This window comes from Cataglyphis hispanica, chromosome 4 (genome assembly GCF_021464435.1).
Source record: "Cataglyphis hispanica isolate Lineage 1 chromosome 4, ULB_Chis1_1.0, whole genome shotgun sequence".
Classification (NCBI taxonomy): domain Eukaryota; kingdom Metazoa; phylum Arthropoda; class Insecta; order Hymenoptera; family Formicidae; genus Cataglyphis; species Cataglyphis hispanica.
The window spans coordinates 5,368,331-5,380,849 of NC_065957.1; the positions used below are offsets into that span (position 1 = coordinate 5,368,331).

At 32.7% G+C, this 12,519-nt stretch overlaps 2 protein-coding genes across 3 annotated transcripts; one reads left to right on the forward strand and one right to left on the reverse strand.

The window, feature by feature from the left end:
- Window positions 1-3,803: 3,803 nt before the first annotated feature.
- LOC126848588 (insulin-like growth factor I) lies at window positions 3,804-8,235 on the forward strand. Of its 2 annotated transcripts, none has more exons than XM_050589576.1 (3): window positions 3,804-4,643; window positions 6,137-6,389; window positions 7,100-8,235. In XM_050589576.1, exons 1-3 carry the CDS (start codon window positions 4,297-4,299, stop codon window positions 7,184-7,186), a joined length of 687 nt encoding a protein of 228 aa, XP_050445533.1. In that variant the 5' UTR covers window positions 3,804-4,296; the 3' UTR covers window positions 7,187-8,235. The 2 variants fall into 2 exon arrangements, with proteins under 2 accessions (XP_050445533.1, XP_050445534.1); XM_050589577.1 differs by having other exon boundaries at window positions 3,831-4,643; window positions 6,137-6,237.
- Window positions 8,236-8,268: 33 nt separating this feature from the next.
- Window positions 8,269-10,437, reverse strand: LOC126848589 (uncharacterized). The gene is made up of 3 exons (XM_050589578.1): window positions 10,153-10,437; window positions 9,487-9,743; window positions 8,269-8,596 (listed from the first exon to the last, which is right to left on the reverse strand). The coding sequence occupies exons 1-3, from the start codon at window positions 10,361-10,363 to the stop codon at window positions 8,399-8,401; spliced, it is 666 nt and encodes a 221-aa protein (XP_050445535.1). The 5' UTR covers window positions 10,364-10,437; the 3' UTR covers window positions 8,269-8,398.
- Between the last annotated feature and the right edge of the window lie 2,082 nt (window positions 10,438-12,519).

Below are 12,519 nucleotides of genomic sequence, written 5' to 3' on the forward strand. Positions count from 1 at the left end.
ACACAAATAATATGCTGTTAAATTAATCAAATAGATGCAGTTATATTATATCCATTTAATTTCTTATCTGTAGCTGACAATTTTTAATAAAATATTATAGTAATTTTTATTAGATTATTAGTAGAGGAATATATCTGATAGAGACTTATACTATAAATATATGCTATAGGAATTCTTTATCACGCGCAGATAAAGCAATTGTTTTCTTCGCCAGTTATATCGCTACTCTCTCCGATTTCTGTGTGTATGATTCACTCACTCATCATTAATTTGCTTCTAAAAATATTATACGTATCTATAAAATATTATATGTATACACATTACGAATGTGAAATACAATTCGACCTCGGCAAAAATATACCGTCACTGCCGTGAGGTGATTTAAATACGAAGAAAAAATTCGGCGTGACAAATATCTGATGATTTTGTGCAATCAGCTGACGGCAATGATAACGAACATTTTGGTTTGATTAATCTTTCCGAGGAGATGTGGGTGCAATAAATGTTTTTTGCACACAACTCGATAAGAAATGCGATAGAGAATGATCACGAATTTTACGAGTGACCAGTGATAATTTAATGTTGTAGAATTCCTGTAAGCACGAGTTATATTTGGATCATCTTATTGTTTGGGTTATGCATAAGAGAAGCGCATGGTTATTTATTGGTATATTATAAACTTTACGTGAAACTCATCGCACCGCTTATCGTGTTCACTGCTTGTTTTTAATAATATTCTTATCAAATGATATTAATGTTTGCTGAACCGGAAAATAATATTATATGCACGTTGTATGTATGTCTGTGAATCATACACAAATGTTTATGGAATCATAAAATCGTATTTTCAATAAATGTAAACCTTGGCAGATGTAAACTTTTGTGATATTCTAATTTGTTGTAGTATTTATTAGCTAGCCAGATAGCACACAATATTTATAAAATATTTATAATAATTATTTGAATATTTTATAAATATTTATCAAAATATTTTATAAATATTTTTGTCGTCATACATTAGATTTAACAGATCATAAAGATTTATTATAAATATCATAAAAATATTTATAAAAATATTGAAAAATATTTATAAAATTTATATAAATTAATATAATAATATAAATATTTAGTTTTTATTTATTATAAATATTATATAAAATATTTATTTTATATTTTAATAATATATCAAATAAAGTTGTTATGATTTCTTTTTTTAACGCATATAAAATATAAAATATATAATGTATAAAATATTTATAAAATATTTCAAAAAATAAATAATAAAAACTTATTTATTTATATTTATCATAAATATTGTATGCTGTCCGAGTATTTGCCGCATTTTGAAATTTTAATTCTTATATTGGAGAAACTATAATTTCCGATTAAAGAATATAATTGTCCGAGAAAGAAATTTGTCAATTTACATTATGTATGAAATTATTAATCGTCATCGTTATGCATGAATATTGTAGAAATAATTCCGCATGCTACTTTTCAAATTATCACATCCGCGAATCGGTTCGTCCGCAGACTCGTGGCCTACGCGTGGCCGGGATAGCCTGACAGCTAACGATCCACGTGTGCGACCACTTGAAGCTAGTTTTCCACAAGTTTTCTAAAGTGGGCGCACCTCCTCTCCTTTGCACAGGCGGTTCACTTAGGCTCAATAGGCCGGTAAGTGGCCGCTATTACAACACCGGCGCGCACTTAAGAATCACACGTGTGTGTACTCGCACGAGTGCATCGCCACGTAGTTGCAGCAGCACGTGGCGCGCGTGTGTCCTTGGCGGTCCCGCTTCATCGACATCCTTCGCCGTCACGCAAGAACGTGCGATCCGGAAAGAAATTCGAGCTGCGATCGCGACCCAACATATCGGCACCTTGCGTGTAACGTAAGAGACAAGGATTTTGTTGTTTTATAAATACGTGACACAAATGTAAAATGATCCAGCTGCGGTTTCACAGACAGCTAGACACTTGCATGATTACTATATATAAATAGACTGATGGAGGGCCATGTTCTTTCGCTACCTAAAAGTCATGCTTCAGCGATAATGAGAACGGAGAATTCGATCATTAAGCATCTAGACGCGTTGACTCGATGTCAAAGTTAATCCATCAAAGTTCACCGATGGTCGCCTGAGTCACCGCGTCTCCTCTGGACACTTGAGAAAAAAATCGATATGACGTCGTTTGAAATATTCGTAGTTAAAAGATGCAATATCCTGTGCAATATCTAAAGTTCATATATATATATATTGATATTTTTATGCAAAATTTCGCGAAAATAACGAAATTTGCGACAGCTGAATCTATAAATAGGAAGAAAGATATCCCCGGCGGGGGGCGGTGGAATATTCATATTTTCTCGTCGAATAATATCGACATTGCTAAGATCGTTGGAAAGAAACGAGGGTAGGAGGTCGTGAGGAGCGACCTCTCTATCTGCAGAAGAATGCGACGGATATATCAAGCTGACAATGAGACAAAATAGGCGCGCGGCGATCAATTAAAGCCGCCGATGATAGATCATACTTACAATTAGTCTTCGCCGATCGGAGCCAGAGATAACTCTTGGCGTGATCCTTCCGTGTTTTTTGCGCGTAAATCGGAGATCATCCGGTGGCTCCCCCGTCGATTCCTCGATAAATCAGTCAGAGATAATAACATTTGTCTTCATTGATATCGAGCAGTAATAACAGCTATTCCATTTTTGTTTAAAACACGGTCTTATGTCGCGCACGTGATCGATAGCGGCTAAATAATAACAATTCTTGCGATTACTCGCGAAATACGATCTTTATTTTCATTCATATATGCATGAAACGCAATCACATATCATTTTTCTACAAGAAACAAATACTATTCATTAATAAGATAAATTTTGCAAGAGAGAAACATTTTTATATTTTTTTCTCAGTTTTGATATTGCAACGCAAATATATGGTTTTTATTATATAATTATATATTCTATTTATAAAATTATATAAATTATATATTCTCATTATAATATATAATTATTTATTCTAAATAAAAGAGACAACGAGAGTAACATTTTTCTGTCGATGAAAATGACTCGTAATATAATATGCAATTTTTATTACTCAGATTCTTTCAATTTATCGCTGCATCGAATAACAAAATGCTTTACGCGAAGCATTAACGAGATATAATAGCGTATAATAATACGGTATAGTATAACCGTTTAGAATTCGATCTTGGCACGATGAGAGACGATCGCGACTTTACCACGGGGGGCTGTCCGAATAAGAGACAGTATTTTACATTCTTGATAAAAAAAAGATGCTTTGTTCGCCCCTTATTGGGATACGAAAAGATGACGGATGAAGTCCGGTGCGCAACGAATGAATAATATATATATATATATATATTGCAGAAATGAAGAACAGGTCTTGTTTCTGTTTGCGAGCCAGACAGTTGGGTCCGCCGCGCGCCGGCATAAAAGAATATATTATACTTTCGGGGGATATCTTTTGTTTTTTTTGGGGAGGGGTCGAGTCTGCTCGAAGTGTGCGGCGATTCCCAAAAATGAGAGAGCGAATCGCCGTCGTCTTTCACATCTCGTCTGTCCACTACTCGGCATCTAATTTCTCTCGGCTTTCGGCGAGGGATGCGGGTTCCCCCCGTGGTGGCACGAAAAAACAAATTGGTGCCATCGGACGCGCGCGTCTGGACCTAACTACCCCGTCCCCCTCCCCCTCCTCCTCCTCCCTGTGTCGCCGGTCTTACGACCGGTAAGAATCTGTCTACCACCGAGCGTCTATTCCACCACCTACTTTTCCTCCCCCTCTTCCATCTCCTACCTCTTCCACTACTACTCCCTCCTTATCGTACCTCTCTCCCTCTGGTCCCTGAAATCTGGAACAAGAACCGCGTGGCGAGGCAGCCCGGTATCAGTGGCACCGACGAACTCGGTACCAACGGAAGTCTCTTCAAGACTTCGGGTCTCCCAGCATCATCGACGCCACAAGATTTTTTGCCAGTGCGACAGTATCGCAGAAAACGAGAAGTCATTTCATTTCAAGAAGATTAGACTCGAAACAAGAACTTCCAAACGTTAGACTGTACATTGAGACTGAAGGCAAGCTTGAGAAGATTTTCCGGTTTGCGACCGGATAGAATTGATAAATAATAAACTTGTACACGAGACGATTCGGCGAATGCGCCTGCGGTGGATCTCGAAGAGCATCAGGACTCCTGGAACCTTTAGAGAACTCGCATTTTTCTTTCGCGACTTCGATCGTGATTCTTCGAGTCAAGAGTAACGTTAAGATGACAGGCTGCGATTTTGCGACATGCAAAGCGAGACCGGTGCTTTTGTTCGCGTTGATTCTCCTCAGCGTTCTGCATATCGTCAACACTCAAGTCACTTTGAGAAAGTCGCATATCCGGATGCAAAAACTGTGCTCCAGAAGCCTGAGCGACGCCTTGTACCTCGTGTGCCGGGAACGCGGCTACAACGAGCCGTTTTCGTACAGCGGTGAGGACGAACCGAGAGTCGATCCCGGGCCGGGCCTCGTCGAGGAGTGCTGTTATCACTCTTGCAGTTACGAACAGCTCGAGCGATACTGCAAACCCCTACCTGAGGAGAAGCGAGTCGACTCGAGACACGACGTTATGTGAGTGGATGTTAGTGTGTATTTTACGTTCTTTTCTTATTTATTTTTTATTTATCTTTTATTTATCTTATTTATCTTTTCTGTAATTCAATTAATTCTATTTCTCTTTTTTTCTTAGAAAATCAGTTTTCTTCTTTGTTAATTGTATAAACTTTTATCTCTGCTTTTTTTTTATTATTGCTTGATTATTAAAAATATTTTATTTTTAATTTTTTCCTGCATCTTACATATTTTATTATATCATCGTAATTCTTTATATTTTATGTGTATTTATCTTTTTTCTTCTATTTTACTAATTATAAGTTAAGACTTTTATAAGGAGATTTAATTCGAACACGTGCTTATTTATATTTGATATTTTGTTTAATTTTTATCTTTCATTCTTTAAATACATTTTATAAATTTTAGAAGAATTTTATTGTATATTTTTTGATTCGCGAATATACATTTCTAAAAAGGCATTTAAACGTTTCAAACGCGTGAATAGAAAAACATATTGATGTTGATAGATGACGTTTCAGTAATGAGTAATCGATAAATTTTATTACTCGTCGATTAATTCTTCGCATAATTGCAAAATGCATATCGTTTACACTACACATTTTGTCGTCGTCGATAAGTAGAGTTTATTTTCATTTATAACAGAAAAACTAAATACACACGATCACGGATAATAACTGATTATACGCAACAAGATTACGTAATAATTTATATCGATGAATTATAATTTGTCTCGCGCGCTGTGTCAGCTGACTAGTAGGTGATCTGCATTGTGTGTCAGTACTTACAATTAAAGCGATGGATAGAAGATCGGTATACTTTTTCCGAGAAAGTTACCGATATCAAGGGAAGAGAAAGAGAGATAGAGCGAGGCCGCGTGTTATCATGGCCTCGGTGATAATCTCTGCACCTCCTAAAGTTCATGGCTTTATATAAACTGGCTTTTCAGATGGAAGATTAGTCCGAAGTACTAGGACAACTGGTATATCATGCGCACATAATATTTTTTCTTCTTCTCTCTCATCAGCTCCTCTCTCTCTCTTTCTCTCTCCTTTCGTTACTTTGTAATAATTGACTCATCAGTTTATCGAATTATTCGACTTGTTTTTTTCCCCAAAATTTTAATCAAATCTTATATAAATGTTGTTTACAAATATTGTTTGTCTATATGAACCTGTCTTCTTCTCGTATCAAGCGACATGTTTATTGTCATATTTTTAATGCTGATGTATTTATCGCATTGTCCTGCCCTCGGCTTGTTCATTAAACTCGATTTTAGGGTCGATGATCTAATATGGATTTCGAAAATTGAGAGATCATCGTACGCGAGAATTTAACAAATATGATCGGAAGGTTGATTGTGTTAAGTAAACAGCCTAATAGTGTTAAATCGTTACGGAATAATATTGTGCTAAATTTTAAGATATCTGTGCCCATGTTATTTATTTATTTATTATTCTTTTATTTACCTTCCTTTCTTTTATTTTTTTCAGAGAAGAATCGTACATAGTGAATCTACCTTACACGATGAAAGAGATATCATCGGAGCAGAATCCGCGATCGGAGATGGATTATATCAGCGGTGCGATAAAACGTAAGGTCGATGATTTGAAAAGGGAACGGCACAGGGGAAAAGGTCGCAATATTGATGGTGAATGCAAGGGAAAATCTGACGCGAAAAAGCGACATCGCGGCAGGCACTGCAGATGCCGTCGTCGGCGTCTGGAGTGTCGCCGAGCTAGCAAGGTGCTTTCACAAAACGTCATGACGTCATTGCTTGCCTATTAACACTTGATATTTTTGTTTATTGATATTGTCGTTACGTAATCTAATTTAATGGCATTTTTATTATATTTTGCAATTTGCGAATCTGCTTCCAAATCCGTAATGCATGCACTACAGAAGTATTTATACAATAATCTAGCATACATTTGCTAAATTTGTAAAACTAGAATTTTTAAATATTTATTTAATAGCTGTATATTTTTATTGTTATATTATTATACTAGTATTTTTTCTTTTAAATTTTAGTAAAACAAAGCTCTTGATTTCGCTTCAGACTGAATTATCTATTCTAAATTCTTGTTGTTTATGCAAAAATCTGAAGCGCAGTCTCAGAAATTGTAAACACACTTGATACGATATATCCTTGTTTACGGCGTAATGCATTGCTGTCTCTGCTTTTCTCCATGTCTTATGTTTCAATCATAAAAATAACTTACGCTTTGCATCTAAAATTAATTATATAGATACATGATAACTTGTGTGTATATTTTCTTTTTTTTTTCTTAATGTTGCATGATGGGCATTTGTCATCGACGCCGAGACTGCAGCGTAGCTTTAGATAACTATTGATCTCTTTTGCATGGCCTGTCTCCTGTATCGATTAAATAATTTTTGATATTAAAGAAAAAAACGATCGCGATTAACGCGTGTGTGCATTTCTATCGTTCCAGGTTTCACGCGGCGACGCTAAACTTTTAGATAATGTTGTGACATCGTCGCCGACAGATAAGCCTACGTCATTTTCTTCTATATCGTAATTCAACGTTGCAGTGTTAAGAACATTGCCGGTCTTTCACACGGAGAATTCTAGGAGATGCGATTTCTATGAGAAGCGGTTCTCTTAGAGCAAACTCACTTTTTTCTTCATTCTTCGACCTGTCATTCTGCTGTATTCATCGCATCGCTGAAATAATTGACGAAGTTTGCTCACGGATGATCGTTCGTAGAAAAAAAAAACCAAAGAATTCGAGAAAGATATCTTGGGATTGAATTCTACGAAGAAGAAGAGGAAATCGAGATTCCTAAAAGAAATAAAATGTTTTTTTCCTTTCTAAACAAAAGAAATTTGCGTGGAAAAAAAAAATCTTTACAGCAGGTGTGGAATGCCTCATCACGCATTTAATGGATGGAAACAGCGATGAAACGTGTCAACGGCACAAAGTGTCCTCTGACAATCGCAATTTTGAAGAAATTCACGATGGAGGCAAGGGGCTCGATATTGATGGGAAAGGATTTTTCCAATGACGCTTTCTTTTAATGTCATAAACAATGTCATTAAAGAAATAGTGAATTTTGATGACGACTCGAGATGAAGTCACGGACTATATTGAACATAATTGTGATGAACTTGAGTTAGAATGCAATTCGGGACAATCGGGTCGTGATCTCGCAGAGAAAAAAAAAAGACTTTAATCAAGTGATTTCAACGTAAGCGTTTTTAACCGTTCGGGAACACCTCCGGATATTCACCAGTGATCTTAGTTTTATTGACAACTGATGATCTCATTAGTATTAAAATTTTTGTTGTAGATTTAAGATTTAATTTTTAGACTTCAACTTGAAACGCACATCCCCGACGAACGTGTACTTTATTAACGAGTCCATCAGCGAATGGATGAGATTCAAATGCGGAATTGTAGTTTTTAATAAAGACGTAGATTCAGAATTCAGAACTAGTTGTAGTAGTGTAGATAGGAATTTTATCACACTGTATACATAGCGTAGCGTGAATCTGAACCAGCCATCCGAAGATTTTGGTTGATATCTGCATTAATAATAGCGACCAATAAACATTTATACGAGCTAACCGATTTATTATCTATTTTGTGAAATACCTGATTTTGAAATAAAAAAAAAAAACTAATTTAGTAATTGTAACAAATATAAAATAATATATTGAGTTTTATACAATTTTATTTATATATTGTTTTAAGGAAACGCTGATTTCGAAAGTTCATCAATTCTTAATCCTAAGACATTTGACTTGCTAAACAAGGTATGTGCGTTGTTTCTTTAAGGCACTTGTCGACATTTTGGCAGCATTTTGATGCTGTTTCCAAGAAAACTTTCCGAGTCTCTTCTTTTGAAGCTCTTGGTGATCTTTCGTACATATCTTTATACAGTTCGTCCAATTCTTCGTCATTGAGATCGAGATCGTCGTTAAAGGCCTGCCAAACATTATTGACTTTTTATTGCTTTTATAAATTCAATTCATTGTTAGTTTTATTTAATCTGTTACCTTCTCTCAACTTGATTAATTGTTTACTGATGCATTTTTTAATACTATTAATTATGTTAGTTACGTTATGACATTGTTAAAATTATCCAATGGTAAAATGTTTCGATCCAGTCGTTTATTTTATTTTATTGTGAGTTGGATGTAAAAGATGTCGAAGCACTGTACCCCACAGAGCACCCAATATTTATGATAAATATTTATAAATATTTTTTATTATTTATTTTTTTGAAATATCATGAATATTTTATACATATTTTGTATGCATTGAGAGAAGAAATCATAAAAACTTTATTCAAGATATAATAAAAATATAAAGTAAATATTTTATATAATATTTCTGGTAAGTAAAAAATAAATATTTATAGTAATATTTTGTAAATATTTCTCAATATTTTTATAATATTTTTATTTTTATAATATTTATAATAAATCTTTATGATCTGTTAAATCTAAGATCACAAAAATATATTTACAAAATATTTTGATAAATATTTATAAAATATTCAAATAATTATAATTATCCTCAAAGGCATATATTACAGGCAATTGAATATGTTAATCGCATGAGTAGTAAAGGCTAATGTGTTATAGAACAATTTTTATTGTTTATTGTTATTATTTCATTGCATGTTATCGATTTCATTATTGTCATTATACTGTGTCTTTCAAGAGATTATATAGCAGGGATGAGTCATGTCGTGAAGCGTTTTAGAAGACTGCAATATTTCCTCAGCAATATATGATGGATCACGATATTGATGAATCGACTGAATTCCGTTTCCCAAAGAGCAAAATGGATTCTAGAAGTGATTGGCTTACCGGAACGCGGAAGGGTGTAACACTCCTCTTGCCGAGCGGATAAGGCACCAAGGAATAATATCCTGACCGATCGAAAATAGGTCTTGGACCGGGATCGTAATATCCTGTCCCGGATACGATGTGCGCCCTGGCTTTGGCAGCGTCATTTATAGCCGCCAGTACAATTGGCAGGGTGATATCGCCGGCGACTAGTCCGGATGACAGCTGCCTTTTCTGCGGAACGCCATGAGATGCTGAGTCATTCACTCTGGGGTAGTCTGAAAGAAAACGCAATTGTGAATCATACGTCGATCTCAAATAGATTAATGTTTTGAGATTCGTCAAAAGAAAAATCTCTCCAACGAGATTTCCGTCGCCGTGAGATTACAATACATATTATTCTCTGACACCATAATCTCTCCTCTCAACGATATTTATTTATTTATCAAACAATTTAAATGTTGAAAAAATATTTATGATAAATATTGTGTGCTGTCTGGGTTTCTGTTGTCTATTTTATCATAAAGAAAGATATTTTAAACTTACTTAAGGGATATTTTTGAAACATTGAACAAATGAGAAAACAATCTATGCTTCATGTTTATTTTATTAAATATTATTTTTGTATACTTTATTAACAAATATGTAAAATTCATATTTATAATATCTTTTGATATGATCGCTCACCGGCTTGTTCTTGTCTCTTCCATTCGTATTTCTCGTCGTACTTCCGGAGATCGAATTTCTCCAAGCCCCGCTTGGCTCTAACACCGAGCCTGCATTTTTTCATATGTACATCCATCACGATCGTCTTGCATTGCGTGCTTGCCCACGAGATCCCACACGTAATTATGAGAATTAGCGCGATCCAATGTGCTTCACTACGATGCAGATGCATCTCTAAATTGCAATTTGATCCGATTGTCTTGGATCATCCAGTACTGTTCGCGTTATACAAAATTCGAATGTTAGAACTCGTCGCGCTTTTAAAGATGTCCTTATCCGTGAATATACGTGTCGGAGATATGTTTGTGTAATCATGTTTTTTTTATTTATACTACTATGCACGTACGTCATCACAGGTATAAGCGCAGCAATTACTATCGAATGGCCGATAATGACAAGAGTGCTTTCGCGAGGTATCTATGATGGAGATTAAGCGAAACAAAGGTTTTAGGATACATATATAAATGTATTATTTTTTTGTATTTCTTAATATTTTTTGTCATTGTACTATATCTTACTTTTATTATATGTATATTGTACTGTATTATTGTACGTCTAAAAAAAATATAAATATATTATATAATATGTGTGAAAAATATTCATTAAAATATATAATAAACAATGTGTATAGCAAAAAATAAGTTTTTATTCTTTTTATATTATATATATATATATATATATATATATATATATATAATATATATTACATATATTACAGTATAAAGTCAATAAGAAAAAATATTAAAATATTTTTTAAACTATTTTGTAATATGTATATTTCATATTTTTAAAATAATCATGTTATATAACAATTTTATAATGTATATGAAAAATGTTATATATCATAAAAGTAACAATGTTACATTGCAGATTTAACAAAATATTTCATTGTTATACTCATGATATATTGCAATTATATAACATACAAATGACTTGTGTTATATTATTTGTTATTTCCATGTTATATTGCTGCAACAAATGGTGTTTACTGAGTAAATGTTTATTAGCAATGTATATGTATATTACATATTTTTTTGAAAGATAGATTTTGCGAAAAAATATCTAAGAATTAAGTCAAATTTATAAAAGACATATAATAGATTATTTATTTTATTAATTACAATGAACTTAAAATGTGCTTCTTCGTATTATAGTATTATTATATAGTGCAGTACAATTTCGTGCGGATAATAAACGGCCTTACCTCATTATTCACGTGGGTGTCAATTGATACGAGGATGGAATGCTCTGCACGACGTTGAAATTGCAAATTCTTACGCGCGTTACGGAAAATTATCTGCGAAATTTGCGTTTAATGACACACGTGCTTGGCGCACAATCATCTTCAAATATTTTAAACAATCGATGATCATAGGCGGCAAGAATGTTTGTTTTTATATAATTTTGTTATCTTTGTATCTATATAATTCACTAAGCTAAAGTAATTATCGATTGCGGAGTTTTAAATTAGTAATTAAATAAGTTATATGAATTAGTAAGATTATTTTATAATTGATATTTTTTTAAAATATTTTCTGTAGATTAAATGACGTACCTAAATTTGTTATAATTATGACAGATTAAATAATGTTATCTAAAATAAAATAACATATGATTCATGACATGATTAATATTTAATGTGGAAAACACTTGCGTGAGTAAAGTTTATATAATATAATAGTGATTCGTGCGAGAAAAAATTAACAAGATAATCATGCACGGTCTTTAAACAGATTTTTATCTGATTCTAAATATTATTGATAATATTATACATTTTTCATTTCAACATAGTTCATTTTTTAATTTAATATATTTTTCAGTATTAACGTTTTCAAGTTTCTTTATTTTATATAAGATATATAATATAGTATAGAAAATATTAATAATATATATATATATATATATATATATATATATATATATATATATATATATTTATATAATCGATTTGAGTCTTATAAAAATATTGGAAAATATTTACGACATATTTTACTATAAATATTTATTGTTTACTTGTCATAAATATTATTTAAAATATTTGGTCTATATTTTAATAATATATCTTTATAAATTTAAAAATATATAATAATAAAGTAATATAAAATATAAAATTTTATGATTTCTTCTCTTTAATATATAAAATATGTATAAAATTATTTATATATAATATTTTAAAAAATAAACAGTAAAAAATATTTATAAATATTGTGTGCTGTCTGGAATATGCAGGTTGAAGGTTGAAATCAAAGATTAAAAATTAAAATTTGAGCAATCAGGACAAAAATATTTTTAGTTTCTTTACTCTGCATATCCCCAGTAAACATCATT

Excerpts from the sequence above, each read along its gene's own strand:
- LOC126848589 (XM_050589578.1), bottom strand. The coding sequence starts at position 10,363 with ATGCATCTGCATCGTAGTGAAGCACATTGGATCGCGCTAATTCTCATA. Across the intron at positions 9,744-10,152 it reads GAAGAGACAAGAACAAGCCG|ACTACCCCAGAGTGAATGAC; the intron begins GTGAGCGATCAT and ends GTTTTCTTTCAG. Across the intron at positions 8,597-9,486 it reads TTACACCCTTCCGCGTTCCG|GCCTTTAACGACGATCTCGA; the intron begins GTAAGCCAATCA and ends AATGTTTGGCAG.
- LOC126848588 (XM_050589576.1), top strand. The coding sequence starts at position 4,297 with ATGACAGGCTGCGATTTTGCGACATGCAAAGCGAGACCGGTGCTTTTG. Across the intron at positions 4,644-6,136 it reads GACTCGAGACACGACGTTAT|AGAAGAATCGTACATAGTGA; the intron begins GTGAGTGGATGT and ends TATTTTTTTCAG. Across the intron at positions 6,390-7,099 it reads AGTGTCGCCGAGCTAGCAAG|GTTTCACGCGGCGACGCTAA; the intron begins GTGCTTTCACAA and ends CTATCGTTCCAG.